General features: G+C 48.8%; 1 protein-coding gene across 1 annotated transcript in view; it reads left to right on the forward strand.

Annotated features, from left to right (window-relative positions):
* Window positions 1-15,430, forward strand: part of GAB2 (GRB2 associated binding protein 2) — a 123,334-nt gene extending 107,904 nt beyond the window's left edge. Inside the window, exons 4-10 of the mRNA XM_068930654.1 lie at window positions 1,127-1,713; window positions 2,958-3,052; window positions 4,287-4,569; window positions 5,746-5,836; window positions 7,716-7,818; window positions 8,732-8,857; window positions 10,538-15,430. Coding sequence (XP_068786755.1) covers window positions 1,127-1,713; window positions 2,958-3,052; window positions 4,287-4,569; window positions 5,746-5,836; window positions 7,716-7,818; window positions 8,732-8,857; window positions 10,538-10,681 — 1,429 coding nt within the window. The 3' untranslated portion in view covers window positions 10,682-15,430. The remainder of the gene's footprint in view (window positions 1-1,126; window positions 1,714-2,957; window positions 3,053-4,286; window positions 4,570-5,745; window positions 5,837-7,715; window positions 7,819-8,731; window positions 8,858-10,537) is intronic.
* The last annotated feature ends 1,266 nt before the right edge of the window (window positions 15,431-16,696 follow it).

The raw sequence follows: 16,696 nt of genomic DNA on the forward strand, positions 1-16,696 counted from the left end.
TCCCCATAAGAGTTTTTTAAGACTCTCAAAAGAATTTACAAGGAAGATGTGAAAATGAGCCTCTTTCCTGCATTGGCTGTTGGGTAGCTGATGCATGATGATGACATCAGTGATGCGCTCTGTTGGGATGGCTTTTTACAGCCTTGATTTGCTCTCATCTGATGCCAAAATGGCCTATTTGGAGCATTTGATGCCTGAATAAAAGGCTCATTCATAGCTCAGCCGTGGAGCTTTCTGTGCACGCACCTCCCACCCACGCCATGGGCTTTCCTCTGGGAAGAGGCTGAAGTTATAGGTGGTGTTTTTGGCATTTTGAAGGTGTTTCAGTACAAAATGGGCTGTCGACATGTTCAGGGAGGTCAGACCTGGATCTGAGATGTTCCAGCGGCCCTGGCAGGATGCCATGCGGCAAACCTGCAGGAACTGATTGGCGACAGTGGTAACATGGACATCTCCACCAGAGCTCCTCAACCTCAGCCCCATTTACAGTCAGTTGGAGAGGAGTGAGGACTTTTGGGGTGTGATTCATCTGACCCACTTTATAGCGCCCGCCCGGATAAGATGAAATGTGCCCTCGACACCCTCGTCTCCCTCCACTAATTCTAAGAACCGTTTATATGAGCATGTTTGCATGGATAAATCCCTTTACCCTGTCTCGAGTGTTGCTGTGAGGAAGTTGAGTGGTGTTAAATTATTGGAGAGCAGCAGAAAAATGGGCTCACTCACTTGTAACCGCATGCAGAGAGCAACCTGCCACCAAGCGATGGTGCTGGTCACCTATATTCTCCACCAGTCCTCTTAGCCATGGTGGCACATTCACCCATTCCTCTCAGCCAGAAAAAAAAACATAATCTGTTCCTCCTGCAACTCCAGGCAGTCCAAACCTTGCTGTCCTCTTCCAGCTCCCCCAGGTTGCTGCCTTCAAATTCTCTCAGGATTTGAAGACGGATGGTGGGCAACATGGGTTGGGAGGGTTGCAAATGAGGGGACAGAGTTAGGTCTGCGCTATGACCATGCAGCAGAGCTGCAGAGGCAGCCACCAGCTCGGCTGAGGCCGAGGTATTTGGTGCAAGCCCAGGACAGGCTCTCTCACACATCTAAGGCCCCTTCTCCCCTTCTTCCTTAGGAGTGCCAGTTTCTCCCAAGCCACGAGGTCCTCGTTCTTCATGCGGAGCGACACAGCTGTTCAGAAGCTCTCCCAGGGCAATGGACACTGCATGAACGGAGTCAGTGGGCAGGTCCACGGCTTTTATAGCCTGCCAAAACCCAGCCGGCACAACTCAGAGTTCAGGGACAGTGCGTACGACCTCCCACGCAGCTTCGGTTCCTACACCCACACCAAGTCGAGCCTCACAAGCTCCGAAACGGATAACGAGGAAGTCTATACCTTTAAGACTCCCAACAACACCCTATGCAAGGAGTTTGGGGAGCTCTCCACAGACTCCTACGACATCCCTTCTACCCCTCTCTCCATCTATCAGATCCCCAGGACATTTACACTGGACAAGAACCACAATACTCTGGCCGTGGCTGCCAGTGACTCGCCTGCTGCGCCACCCCCACGGCCCCCAAAGCCCGGGCAGATGGAGCCGCGGTGGGGCAGCCCGCCGCAGAGACCCCAGGGCAGCGAAAGCTTAGGGCTGGCCCCCATGGCAGCCACCATTCCCAGGAGAAACACGCTACCAGCGGTGGAGAACAGCAGGCTACACAGAGGTAAATTTGGGGATGGAGAGAAGGGGTAGCTTTCTACCAGCTAGTGGTATCGGCTGCTGCAGTACACCTCCCTTTCGTTAAGGCCAGCGTTTCTGTTGGCATAAGCCAGCACGATGGGTTTGAACACAATGAAGCTCTCGTAGATGAGGATCTGGCCCAGTTCTTTCTATGAGATGGGCTCGTGGCCTGAAGAGACATCCGTGAGTGCTCTTTACACCCAATCTGCTCAGGTGGCTCTTGACTGTATTGTGCCTTGAATCAAAACCCCAAGCCCACTTGCACCAAATAGGACCCCATCAGTGCTTCACCAGATTTTTCTACTAAGACCTAGACTTTTGCCGTTTTTAGCCTATGTGCTTTGGTTCAATTAATAACTAATTTTTTTAGAACTCACTTCAGCCTGTACCTGCCTTGATTTGGCTGACCGGACTGGAAAGTAATTTTTCACATCTTTTGAGATTTGATGCCCCCAAGCCAGCAGAACTGTCCTTCCTCTTGGCCATGCCTGGAGAACGTGGTTCTCCAGGACCACCACAGACCTGTTCCCCAAAGGGACATATGGATGAGCGTGCCATTTCCCAGCATTGTGCCCTGTCCTTTAGGGAACAAAAAGCAGTCTAGGACAGAGCCATTCCTCTCCGGATTGCCCCTTCTAACCCAGATCATATAATTGCATTATGTTACCCCTTGCTAGTTCTCCATAGGGATCAAGTGGGTGAGACAGTTGCAAGGTGACTTAGAAGGAACAGTAGGAGAGACAGTATACCAAAAATGATGAAACACCTCTGAAACACCTCTTCCATCTCCTCCAACCTAAATACCAACAAGTATCATTTAAGCTGAGATCAGACCCAGTGTTCAGCAACAGACAGAGAAGACTAAGAGCTGTGCAATCCATCCTCACGCCATCTCTCCCTTAACCCAGTTTTGTCTCTATGATATATATTGTCTGACACTCTCAGCCCCAGGATTTTTCAGTACTTTGACAGAACCAGGCTAGGTTCAGACTACACATGCAGTTGTGTTGACACATCTGAGAGATGGTAATTGGGAGGGAGCGTGATAGGGAGTGGAAGTCAAAGGAGATGTGGCAGGCTAGAAATTCCGTCTTCCTGCCAGAGTAGCGTGCTACAAACAGCAAGAACAGGTGGTGCATTCATATTATCTGGATATGGGATTCTGTTTCCAGGTGGCACATTAGCAGTTGCTCTGGGACTCATTGTGTGTTTGTGATTGTGTTGCAGCTTCTTCTTGCGAGACATATGAATATCCCCAGCACGGGGGCAGCAGTGCTGTGCAGTCGGTTGAGTCTATGAACGATGGGTACAACTCTTACCTGGTAAGTTGGCCTTGATATCAGCAGCAGTGCTACAGGCACTGGATTCAGAGAGGGGACAAGTCTGTTCCTGGTGGCATCTTAAGAGTTCAGTCCTGCAGACCTGAGTCAGGAATGGTTTTGTTACTGATTTCAGTTAAAACCTTGTCCGCAGGGAGATTTTTTTTCCCCTGTGCAATCTGAAGTGCAACAGAATATTGCTCCACATTATGCACCCCGAACTTGAGGGAAACACCATTTCGTAATAGCTATTGTGCCTGAACCTGCTGCAGGCAGTTTTCCTGACCGACAAGTCCTTGGTCTCGTATCAACAAGAGACTTTGGTACCTGAACAACTCTGTGGATCTGGGCCTTCCTTGTTCAGCTCACTGTGGTCTCTGCAGTGATGACCGGCAGGGCAGAGGTGGAGGGACAACCCCCTAGCTTTCTGGCACAGCATGCAGAAATTTGCTTGGAATACTTGCACAGAGTTATCTGCCTGGAGCTCGGACCCAAAAAAGCCCAGGAGTTTGGCTTCCTCCTGTAAGCCTGGGATGCTGTTGAGCTGAATTTGAAATGTTGCCAGAGCAGACTCTTTTGTGCACTTTCTAAGACTTCCTGAGCTGGAAATGACATTAAAGCAGCCTTTCATGTTGCATTTCAGTCATGTCCAGAACCCAGGGAAAATGAATTTCCAGGTTAACATTGCTTCTTCAAATCACACTCTGTTCATGAAAAGATGCTCAGGTCTGGGGGATTAAGACCATTCTATGAACTCCGGATGTTTCAATGTCTTGCAAACCGGGACTGAAGCAGGACAGGTAGAACTAGTGCAGGGCTTGCTGGCCCTTGAGACCCAGCAGTAGTAGTTACCCCTCTGAGAGTGCCGGTGCCACAGCAGAGGCTGCTGTGGAGGAACAAGGGAGACCCTGCCTGTGAAAACTGATGGTGAGGAAGAAGAGAGACGGTCCCTTCCCTCTGTGCTGAGGTGAGGTGTAGTGATAGATACAGACAGGCTGCAACAGGGAGAGGTGTTACCATTTGAAACGCCATCTCCATCGCATCAGCACAGCTAGTTCTGGGATTAGCGTTGAGTAGTGCAAGCTCAGGTACGTTTAAGGCCCTGGGTTAGAGCCGATCCCACCCCCAATGCCAGTGTTCAGTGACAATAACAGGGATGGATTTATACTAGGATGGCACTGAGCGGTGTCTGATGCACTCAACACATCTGACTCTTTGCCTCCCGCATGTTCTCCAGCAAGCCAAAGCTGCAGTGGCCCGCTCCCACAGCGCAGACTCTGAGGACAATTACGTCCCGATGAACCCCGGTTCGTCGTCCCTGATCCACACGGAGAAAGCCAATGACAACGCCCAAAATCTCTACATCCCCATGAGCCCTGGCCCGCATCACTTTGACTTGCTGGGGTTGTCCTCGACCACCCTCCCAGTACATAAAGGAGGAGCCATGGCGCAGTGCCACAGACGGTTGAGTGAGATCCAACCTCCACCAGTCAACCGCAACCTTAAACCCGACCGGAAAGGTAAGAACAGTTGTCTTTTTCAGGAACCCTTCTGTTCTTGTGATACTTCAGCCTACATCTGTCATATTGTGCATACTGCATGGAGCAACAATATTTACGTGTCTTCCAGGGACTTCAGGCATGCACATCACTGCCTAGTCCTATGTGGGGGTGTAACTGGGTAACCACAGCATAGTCAGGCATTCAGATCTTCCTCTTCCCCGTCACCTTCTGATTTCAGGAGGACTATGGTGAAGACACAGCTTTTGTGGTGCTTACTAAACAGCCTACCTCAAGTCTTTCCTGGTCTTTACAGAAGGTGCATAACACAGACAGGACCTCACCCCCTTTGCCTCCACTGCTCCGTACATTCTACCCCCAAATCTCCGGGTCATATTTAGATGTCTCAGATTTCACCTAGTGCTTCCTACTGGCTGGCTTTAGGCAGCTCTTCCCTCCGAGCTCTGCCTGTCCCCTCCGAGTCACACCTCTGACCATTGCCCGGACCATCGGCGGAGTTTTGGCCATAGCCAGAGAGCTGCTGAGCAGGGAGGGTTCCCATTTGGCTGCTTGCAGGCTGTCAAAATGTAACCAGATTAGAGCGCTAGGTGAGGTCTGGGGCTAGAAAGCGGTGCTGTTTTTTTCTATGTAATGAACTAACCCTGATTAGAAGAGCTTTCATATTACACTGCAGATTTCCTTTTTAAGTTCCTCATGGGAAACCTTCTGTCCAGAGACTGCTCAGTGCTAGCAGCAGGCTGGTGTCGTCTAGCTCTGGCTGGCCATGAGCGGAGGGGAGGCTTTTCCCAGTCTAATAGGGCATCAGAGTTCCCTGATGAGCCAGGCTTATTGTGCACTATGTTTGGGTATTTTTAGCAAATCTCAGTTTCCTGGAAGGCACATTCCCCTTTCGGGACCATCCATCCACTGGGGACCCTTGGGCCTGGCAGGAGGGGCTGTGTGCCATGAAGGAGAGGGAAAAGTTACCGGGTTTCCCACAGTCCTAGCAGAAATGCAAGCAGGAGTTTTGGCTGGGGATGTTTGTCAGCGGCAAGGAGGGTTGGTGGGCTGATTAACCTGAGTGCAGAATGGGAAACAACCAGCATGTTGCTGGGGATCATCCCCTCCTCATGCCAGTTGTGGGAGCTGAGTTGTAGGGAACATCCTCTCACTGAATAAAGTCCTCTTCCCTCTCAGCAAAGCCGTCGCCTCTGGACCTGAGGAACAACACAGTCATTGATGAGCTTCCCTTCAAATCACCGGTCACTAAATCCTGGTCCAGGCCTACGTGAGTACCTGGTTGGGGTATGGGTGCTTGCTTTGCTCTGATGGCAGATCTCTGACCCAGCCGGGTCCCGTTCTCACTGCTGTCTACATGTAGCTGCAGTGTCTCCTCTGCCATGGATTAAACATCTCTGCCTGAGTACCACAGGGATGCCGAGTGCCCTTCTGCCTCTGCTCCCAACAGAGGTTTCTTGTTGACCATTACCTCTTTCTGTTAAAGGGACACGTCTCTAATGTGCCCTCCTGCCATCCACAAGTAAGCCTAAAGTTTGGATGTGGGCTTGAATTTTCCCAGGAGTAGCTGGATGATCTTTTCATCCCAGGTTTTGGGTTCTGTCAATTTTAGAAACAAGAGCTGTAGAGTTGGGTCGTGTCTTAGGAAGATACAAACGTAAGAACAGCTACACTGGGTCAGACCAAAAGTCCAGCTTGTCCAAGATCATGTCTCCATCAGTGACCAGTAGGAGCTATCTAGAAAGAGCGTAAGAACTGGCCATTTATATTGCAGTACTTTCTTCGAATATTCTGCTACACCACGTGATTTCCTTGGCCAGATTGTTGTCAGACTTTGGATTTGAGTCAGCTGTTGTCAAAGCAGAAGGGTTCCTGTCTTGGACCTCTAACAAACTCTGTCAGGCGTAGTAAGAGCTGGAGTTATATTTTCCACACCATAGCTGGTGGCAGCAAGATAAATTAATTTAGGCTAGGATTCCACATGAAAGCCCAGCAAGTGGCAGATCAGCTAATTAAAATCACTCAAAGAAATTTCTTATTTCTGGGATTTGACACCACCCGGAGAGTTCTGGCTTTGCTGTGGGACGTCTGGTCTGCTGAGACTCATGACGCTTCTGCGTGGCCCCGACGCAGCTGACCTAAGGACACTGTGCAATTTCACATCTAGCTCTTGCAAAAAAGTCCTGCTTTAATCTAAAAATGCAGAGTGACACTCACAGGGTTTCGCTGAGTTCTGTTTTGATTGCCTTGAAAGCAAAGCTTAGCCTGGAGGAAGTCTGCAAAATGAAACCAAAGCACTTCATACCAAAATCTCCTCGCCAAAAATAACAGGATTCACACAATTCCAATTCTGCTGCTAATTCGTAGTCTGATGTTGTCCAATAAAAGAAAGAAGTGAGGCTTGGCTGTTATGACTCTTGCAATAAATTGGATTGTGTAGGGACTGACTGCAGGGCATGAGGGCTGTGTGCTGAAATCACTGCCTCAGGAAAGAGAGTAGGTTTTGATTGACAAGATGTCTGACCCTGTAGGAGCTAATGGATTTTTCCCTTATCAGCTAATCATATGACCCTGCCTTTACTGCAAGGCAACAAATAGCTTTTTAAGACATGGGCTTTAATACCAGACACTGATTACATTATGTTATTCTATATAATTAGATTTGGCCAATTGAAAACAAGACGACGCCTTGGAGGTTTTGTTTTCCAACAAAAAAAAAAAAATCAGATAGGCTACTGCACAGTAAACAAAGCCTGGAGCTGTGATTAGGATGGAGGTGAGAAGCCTGCTGTGTAGCTCCACGGAGGCTGGCTCTGTATCCTACACAATTAAATGCTTCCTGTGAGATAAAAGAGTTTATGGAGCCTGGATTTATGTATCTAATAGTGGGAAAGTAAAGGTAGCAAGCAAGGTGTTATTAAAAAGCCTTAGAAAGAAAAAACTTAGAAGACCAAATCCAGTGCTTCTCTGAACAGCGGCAAGGCTGGGTTGGAGAGAGCGCCTTTGCCACCAGCTTTTCTTCAGTAGGACCCAGGCCCTAGATCTGAGCGCGGTGACATGTGGAGACATCAGGCGCTGCCCCCTCCTGTCCTCACTCAACTAGCAACACCTGCAACCATTAATTAACACATTCACGCTTCTCGTTACAGCCAGACTTTCAACTCCGGCTCTTTGCAATACTGCCGCCCTGTCTCCTCACAGAGCATCACCAGCACTGACTCGGGAGACAGCGAAGAGAATTACGTGGCCATGGTAAGCCTCTTCCGCGGAGGGGCCCCAGCGAAGATACGTAGTCCTGGTGGGCCTGTTCCCCAGTGCTGCAAACACGTTCCTAGCTCATGGCTGTGGAAGCACTGAAATTGCTCAGATAGCACGGTGATGAACGTAGCGTACATCCTTACACACATCCTTACACAGAAGGGTGCCTTTTGTTCCTAAAACGACACATCCCTTTGGGGTTTTGACTGTATGTGAGAGCAGGAACGTATACCACCTACTTTGCCAGGAGTTAAAAGGTGACAAAAACATCTATGCGTTGCCACAGTGTATTTTCCTGATTTAAGTAGATTTTTTTTTTTCCTTTTTCTTCTTTTTTTCCCTAGTAGCTGCTGACATCATGTTTATGTCTAGGGCAGGGGCTATCAGAGCAGCAGCAGGGAGGGGCACTGGTTACAGGGAGGGGGTTTTGTCTCTTTTGACAAAGCTGCTGACTTAAAGCATATTTTTAAGGTTGTGTAGCTAACAGGGCAGAGGAAATCTGTGGGCTGTGTAGCACAGTTGAGGTTAGTAAGGATCCCAATGCTAGTCCGGCCTCACTAAGGTGCGGTTCCAGTGAAATGCCTAAGCCCACATCTGATGTTAGGCAAGCGAATAAAATAATCAAAAAAGCAACAGAACTGCACCAATGAATCATGCTAAGAGTGCATGCTTATATGATTTGTTAGCACGGGGCATGTACAGCCCCACTGAGTTCAGACCCCCAGTAGTTTTGCAGACCCTGGCCCCAGAGAGGACCTGGTACCCAAGAGGTAAGTAAGAACAGATCCAGGCTGGGACCTCTGGTGAAAGTGCAACCAAGGCATTTCTCTGCCAGATTTGTGTTAATTCTTTTTTTCTCCTTCCCATTTTAACACTCATTATCTCTCCTGTCTCTTTCCTGCATTAGCAAAACCCCATTTCTGCTTCTCCTGTTCCTAGTGGCACCAACAGCCCAGCACCTAAAAAGAGTTCAGGGAGCGTGGATTATCTGGCCCTGGACTTCCAGCCAAGCTCTCCAGGGCCCCACAGAAAGGTACTGGGGTGTTTCTAAACTTCTGATTAAAAATAATTTGGGATTTCTGAAGGATGTTTATCTACCCAGACAACAGTATGGGCCAAAGCCCTAGGCAGGGTTAGTAAGTGGCGTGGTTCAACCTCAGAGGTGTGAATTTTATCTGAGGATCTGCTATATTTATTCTAAGTCAGAATGAGTCTTTGTTGCATGTCTGTCGGCGTTGCTGGAGGTGTAACCAAGAGCATGGATGTTTGAGGGGTTTCATGGATTCATATTGATGAACACAGAAGTTAAGCTATAGATTGTAGATTTTGTGTCTGGCCTTATTCAAAAGCAATCAGAGGGCATGCCAGGAAGTATCAGAAGAATTTTTCTTTGTGAGAGCTTCAGAACAGCAGTCCTCAAAACCCTGGCTTGGGTTTTCCATGTGAGCTACTTTGAGGAGCTCATTTAGAAAATGCTGAGTATCAGTCTGCTGCAGATCAGGCGCTTTTAAAGGGCACCAGTTGGCCAGGAAAAGCACAAACTGCTTTCCAAAAGTGAGCTTGCTATTTAAAAGCCAGATTCTGTTGAGCTGATCAAGCTATTGCACTGTGAGAAAGAGCTGTTGGGAACGGGTGGGTTGGGAATGGGATGCATCTGCCAAATACCATGTAGAAACATGGAAGGGGAGATCCTCCTACAGACCCCGCTATTAGTGACTTTTCACTAGGTTCAAACATGGGGAAACATGGCCTTAAAGCGAATCATAAAAAACAAGGCAAGAAAGGACCTCAGGGCATCTCCACGTCCAAGGCAAATCATCTCTCCCTAGATAACAGACGAGATTTAAAAGTCTCAGGTGATGGAGATGTCACAAGCTGCCCAAGCAAGGCCACCTGCTAAGATGAAGATGACACGCACGGGTGGAGGAGTGGGCTAGGGGGACCTAAGGCAGGTCCTGCTAGGTGCAACCCTGAACACATGGTGGGGAGAAAGAAGAGTGACTGGCTGATGTGTGTACAAGCAAAGAAGCTCTGGAGCAGGAGGATGGCACAAGGACATGGCATTTTTTTAAACCTTTATGGGAACCATCTGCGAGTTGGCCTCAACTTTTACAAACACCACCTTGTTTCCTAGGCAAACTGTCCCAATCATTAACTCTTTTTATTATTTGACAGTAGTCCCTTGATTGTTTCTTTCTGCCGGGCAGTGTTTTTGCAGGTATTACCAATTTAAATAATAACCTGCCCTGGAAAGATGGCTTTAGCCCATTAAAAAACATCACTTGGCTCTGGTTGCAGCTGCTGGGCATCCTCTGAAATACTTGTAGAGGAAGATAGAAATCCACGCTTAAGAAACTATGGCCAAAAAAAAGAAATCTCATTACCCAGCAGGTCTCCTGAGGGAGCCTGCAGGTGTAGCTGTTGTTTTAGGGACAAAAATAATTTAGTGCCATAACTCTGTAGAGTCAACACAGCTAAGAGGGATGGAGTGAGTGGGACTTTTTTGTGTGCCTACAAGATCTTTACTGGCAAGAAAATGAATCAGAGGGTGGTGAAGAGCTCTTGAGTCTGGAAGAAAACGAGGGAGCTGCAGGTCCTTGCTGTACCCGCAGCAAGGCTGCAGGGAAGGAGACAGAGGCCCGGGGTGGCCAGCAGGGAAGAGAGGGGAGCTGAATAAGTGACCGGTCTGTGGCTGTGTTTCTCCTGCCCGCAGCCCTCCACCTCGTCAGTCGCCTCGGACGAGAAGGTTGATTACGTGCAAGTGGACAAGGAGAAGACGCAGGCCCTGCAGAGCACCATGCAGGAGTGGACGGACGTGCGGCAGTCCTCAGAACCCGCCAAGAGCACGAAGCAGTAGTGCCAGCAGCGGCCCAGGACGGGCATCCAGACAGGCAAATGTCCAAGCGGTTTTCCCAGGCTGGGGCCCCGTCTGGGGTTGCTAGCGCCACTTGGGCTAGTTTCTAAGACTGTTATCTGCAGAGGGGAGGGGGTCTTCATTATTTTTTCCTTTAAAACAAAATGAAACTTAATTCCAGGGGAAGATTTGGCAGATACTGTTTGCCAGTGATAAAAGACCAACTACGTTTGGTGGCTAGGTTTGTGCTTTAGCTGCTGGATTCACTATCCAGGAACTTTAACTTAGCAATACCAGGTGTCGCCCTGCACATCTTTTGCTTACAGCTATTAAAGCCACCTTGTATGTGCTAACACTGCATCATCTCTCCCTGTCTTCTTCCATACTGTACCCCCAAACCATGTCGCGCAGGTTTGGCAGCATCTCTCACAGGACATCACTTCCCCAGCTCAGACTCCCATGCCCCCTGCCTATGGTTGCCCTCTTCTCTGGCCCCTCCTACCCATCCTAAAACTGAGCAAGGACCATTCCCATATGTCTTTACTTTCATTGTCCTGTTTCTTGTAAATAATGATGTGTTCAAAATGTCTGTGAGCTATTCTTCTCCTGGTGGGACAGCCGCCATGTTTATGTTGTGGTTGTTAACTCTCAGGAGCTTGAAGAGTGTCCAGACCCACCGACTGAGCTGGCTCTGAAGTCCAGAACTCACCCCCCACCGTAGACGAGCATACACTTCAGCACATGCTCACGCACACATGCATGCACGCATGAAGCAGCCAAGTTTGTTGGGGTGTCTTCTTCTTCCGCTGATGCTTTCCAAGATCTCTCAAAGAAAATGAGTTGGAGAGATCAGCTTCTGACTGCAGAATTTAAGTTCTGACCACTGTCTGTTTGAAGCCAATTTCCCATGAATCTGGCCCTGAGAACCAAATTCTGCCCTTCGTGGCAGCAAGAGAAGACCGTAGAGGGAAAGTCCTGTATCTGTGACCTTTGTGAGAAGCTCTGCAGTTGACTGCTAGGAGCAGGAAGAGGCTCTGGAGATCCTTGTGTATTGTGACTGATGTGAGGATGAACGAGAGGAAGGGGGTATGAGGCTGTTTGCGAGGACCTGGAGAAGGCAGACGCTGTGCTGGAGAGGTCAGACTCGGGAAAGGGGATTGACGGGGTGTTTCGTGCAGAAAAGGAGAAGAGTAACTGGGATGTTGATCGGTGGTGAAGCCTTAGGCTTGGGAAGAGGCTGTACAGGAGAGTCAGGGCAGAGCAGGCATTTGGGTGTTTTCACGTAAGCTTTCATGTTGCACTATGGGTGGTTTGTGCCGGGCGCAAAGGGCTGAACTAGGTGTTTTCTCCCCGTCTTTAATTGCAGCAATTCTGTTGTTTCTTTGACATAGATAGTCGGCTTGCTGATGTTAATGACCCTGGGCTCTAACTAATTACGGGAGCCTGCTGTTCCCCCTCCCAGCATGCTTGACACATCCAGGCTTTGGGATCACTCCCTGAGCAGCTGCTGCGCTCAGAGAGTCGAGAAGGAAGAGGCAGCTTATTGCAGAGATAATAATTCATGATCTCATAAAAACAGGAAGGACTAATGATTGTCATGTAGCAGCATGGTTGCCAGACAGTGAGCACGGACACGGATAAACAGGCTGACCATGAACTGAGAGCCAAACGAGAGACATTAGTGAGATTAGGTAATAATACTTATTAGATAGCTTGGATCACCTATTCTTTTCTCAAGCTGAACCCCTCCCAACACCACTGGCTGGATGTTTCACCAACATCACCAAGAAAAACAGTCATTAATGTTGATTATTGATGCTTAGGAATTAACACATCTCTTTAATCTTGGCCTGAGTTTGGAAAGAGCCAGGCATGACCCACAAGGGCCTAGGATGCCAGTCCCTTTAGAGCTGGATGCTGCTATGCAAACTAAGTCTCGAACTTCCAGCACCAGTTTATGTCTTCTCCTCCTGTGCCATGAAAGGGGAGGATATTAATGGAAAAGCTCCAAAGACCTTTTAACACATTGCAATGTTGGCCTTTTACAGGAAAAATAAAGAAAATATCCTAAGGCTCCTGATAAAAATAAGTCATCTAGGAAAAAAAAAAAAACACCCAAAGGGAAAGATTTAGCACAGCCATATGCTTTCTGAAGGTCAGAGAGTGTGTTACTGCCTGCAAGGGCCTTAGCCTCACATTGAGGGCTTGCACGCTTGCATAGTGAGATAATAAAATGAAGAACAGAGCCCAGTACTTTGTATTTCTATAGCCCTTTTCATCACCGCATCTCAGGGGAGACTAAACATTGGGCCCAATCCAGAGCCTGCTGAAGTCACTCTAAAGCATCCTAGGAAATTCTGTGAGCTCATTAAAGAGACATGGACAGACCGCCTGGTCTTGGCATCACACGAGTGCCTGAGAAACGGGGAGAATAAGCAGAAACAAAAGCCGAGCCCACCGACCTGTTTTACATTCAGCTAGCTGAGGGCACTGGGCAATGCAACGCTGCCAACAAAAGCACCGTCCCTGCTGAAAAGCAAATTTGACTTCAGCAGGAAGCCAATTTTCCTATTTAATCCTCCAAACTATTATGATGAACACAAAGGAAGATCAGGTCGGGGGAGAGGGGTTGCAGTGCACACTACCTGGCCTGTACTAGTTAATGTGTTTACTCGCCTCGTATCACACCAAAGCGCAGCCGCCTCTGGTGAGGACTGCAGCAGTAATTTTAGGAGTAGCACCTTACACTGCTGTTTGTGTCTCTCTCGGTAAAGTAGTGCAATTATTCCAGAGAGTAAACCGAGTTCAGCTCCAGACAAAAATAACCTGAGCCAGACCTAAAGCCTGAAGAAACTGAATGATAACCTGCGCTCAAACTGAGCCTTTTTCTCTGCCTATGTGATTCGATGCCTCATGCACACGCCCAGTAATTTGAGGCACAATCAGAAATGAGTTTCCCCTTTGCACGAGCGAGGTTGAGAGGAGAGGTGCTCTGGAAATGCCAAGTAATATTTGTCTGCCCTGTCCTAAAGGCAGGGAAGCAAAGGGGAAGGTGCAGCAATATTTATTTCTGAGGATACAGTGGCTTCATGGGTGAAATAAGTGGGACACTGTTTACTAATGCAATGTCCTTCAGTTATGGGATTGAGTGGGTGCAGTATCCACTCCAGTATTCAGTCCGGGGGGGGGGGTAACTGAGAACTGGAAAGCCCTTTGTATTACTGGAGAAACTAGTCCTTTTCTTCAGTGTCCCACAAACATCCTCATTTGTTCAAGGGACAGACGCTGTCAGACACAAGGCATGAGATATCTCTTTTTCCCCAGCTGAAGACCCTTCTTTCGGTGATTTTCTTGTCAAACTGTCCAAATGGCAGGATTGCTTCCATGAGCATCCCCAATAACTGGCCCTTTATATGTAGCAGCCAAAAGGAGACCTAAAATAGTGACTTTGCAACCACTGATTGCGGTGAGGTCACATTGGTCAGAAACAGACCTTCTCCTGTTTTTTTCCTGCTGAGCACTAAGCATTTGGCCCCTACCCACTAAGCAGCAACCGCGCGCTCTGTGCGTTACACTGCCTCCTCCTTAAAGATGCAACTCTACTAACCCTTCCCGAGCCCTGAAAACAGCGAAGTAATCAATGGCTGTGGTGGAAATAGTCATTCCTGCTGGCTGCTGAGCTGATTACACCAGTCCCCAATGATTAATGTTTGTGCAGTATTTAGCGTTAAACCATATTGAAAAGCATCTGGTTTAATTACATGGACTGCCAAGAACTTTGTCCTGAAGGCATTAAGTTTATCACACTCACTCTATACTTGGATGCTCAAGTAAGACTGACTCTTTTGTTAGAAATAGGTATTTTAGGAAGCTGAGAACATTGCAAATGATTCATCTGAATTGCAAGCAAAAGGTCTGGCCTGAGTCCATACGTCAAAGCCTGCTCTTCAGCTGTACCATCCCATTTAAGAAAAGGGATGTGTGTGTATGTGTGTGTTCATGGACAAAGCTTGAATGTCTGACAAGCATCCTGACCTTTGTATTTACTTTTACAAAGCATCAGAGCCATGGCACAAAGCTTTCCCCTCTTTCAAAGCTGGTACTTTTAAAGGCAGTATGTTTCTGAAAGTGTGTGTCCCTTGTTGTGAGTGACTGACTATTGCTCCCAGCTGTTCTGGTCCTTGAAATGTATGAACTGCCTTGTAATTGATTTGCTCAGAATTGCCATTTTAGTGTTGGGTGGGAAATAAATTTCCTGCTATAAATGGTTGCCAGACTTAGGCTTAGTCCCAGTTAGGAGAAAGAAAATGTTTGTGTGAGAGGATCGTGCAGGGGCAAAGCAAGGGTCGGACAGATAGAGACCAATCTGGAGCCAGCACCAAAAGGTGACTAAGGCTTGGGATCGCAGGGGGCTAATCGGGATGGATTTAGGACGCAGGGCCACCAGCCACTGAAGCAGGTCATAACCAGGAGCATGGAGTTGGGAGGAGATAAGGCCGGGGCGTTTGGCGGTGATGTTTGAGTCTTGGTCCTCACACGATCCCTCCTTGGTATGACCTACAAGTCAGATTTAAACAGAAGGTTTGTGGGTTGTGGAGAGGAGCTTCTGATCACTAAAGGTCCTGTGCTGCCTGAAGGGGAGCGCTCCCTCCACTCCCAGGTCTTACCCAGGGTGATGCAGGCCTGGAGGGCATCATCCTGTGCTGCAGCTGAGGCTGTGGCGCTCTGACTGTCGAGGAGCCCTGGGATGTGCACCCCAGCATGCATTTGGGCAGGAGAAGCCCTCTGAGAAAGGTGACGGGGACCTAAAGCCCAAGCAAAGAGCATGGTCAGATTAGTGCTGGAGGGGCTGAGGGTTGAGCCCTGCTCTGTTTGTGGTCATAGCGCCGAGCTGGAGGATGCCCTCCTCTTGGTCTCTCTTGGGCTAGTCAGGGTGCAGCAGTGTCACGGTTTCGGCCAAGCTCAGGGTGCCCAAACAGATTGTGCCATCTCCACCCTTGGAGGCTTGCAAGACCCGACTGGATTAAGCCCTGAACAATGGGGTCGGACTCCATTGCTGACCTCTCTTTCAGCAGGAAGTCAGACTAGGGACCTCCCGAGGTCCTCCTAGTGTCCTATTAACATCCTAAACAGGGCCAGAGCCTCTTCTCTGGCTATGAAGCCAAGTGGCAATGCACAATTCATATCCCTGAGGCTAAATCTGCCCCCAGTAAGATGCCCTAATCCACCCTGGGGCCTTCCCTTGGATCTGGGAAAGGACTGGTTGTCCCAGAACAAGGCATGCAGGGGACAGGCAGTCCAGGTGACCAGGGGACAGCTCAAGGCTGTTAAATTTGCTAGGCTAGACATCACCCAGGGCTCACCGGAGCCCTGCGCAAGCCCCAGCACCCCAGATTTGCACTCTCTTGAGTCTACCATGAAAGCTTGTTCCTTTTAGCGCCTGCTGAGACACACAAAGTTCACAGCGGCAGGGGAAGAGCTGGTTGTCAAGGCTGCAGGGCTGCAGGTTTTTCACTTGGGGACCAGTGGTTCTGCAAGGCTGAACACTACAAGCAGGTCTCCTTGGGAAACAAGAGGGCTAGAGCTGTGCTGGTGCCTCACGTGGCATTGCACTCTGGCAGAAAGAAGTTCAAATATCTCCTAGGTCCTGGCTGATCTTTCTGGCCTGACAGAAGAGTAAGAGGATGGTTTCCTGAAGTCACATTTGGCATTGTTTCAGTATTTTCCTAGCTTGTGATGTTGCTATTCCATTTAAAAGCTGCACTGCACTTCACATTATAGGGATGGCTTCTGAATGAGTCCAGGGCCATTGACGCATGCCTGTGGAGCAGCCCCATTTGTAACGGGAAGGGTGAAGAGCAGAACCTAACCCCATCCCCAGTCAAGGTATGGGGCCAAAGGAAAGACTTGGCCATCAGAGAGCTGTCCATGCTATGTGAATACCCGAGCAACTCAGCCTGCCGAGTACAGCCCCTCTTGAGGGACCTTATGCCAAGTCTCAGCGTTTTCTTTCAGAGC

This window comes from Struthio camelus, chromosome 1 (assembly GCF_040807025.1).
Source record: "Struthio camelus isolate bStrCam1 chromosome 1, bStrCam1.hap1, whole genome shotgun sequence".
Classification (NCBI taxonomy): Eukaryota; Metazoa; Chordata; class Aves; order Struthioniformes; family Struthionidae; genus Struthio; species Struthio camelus.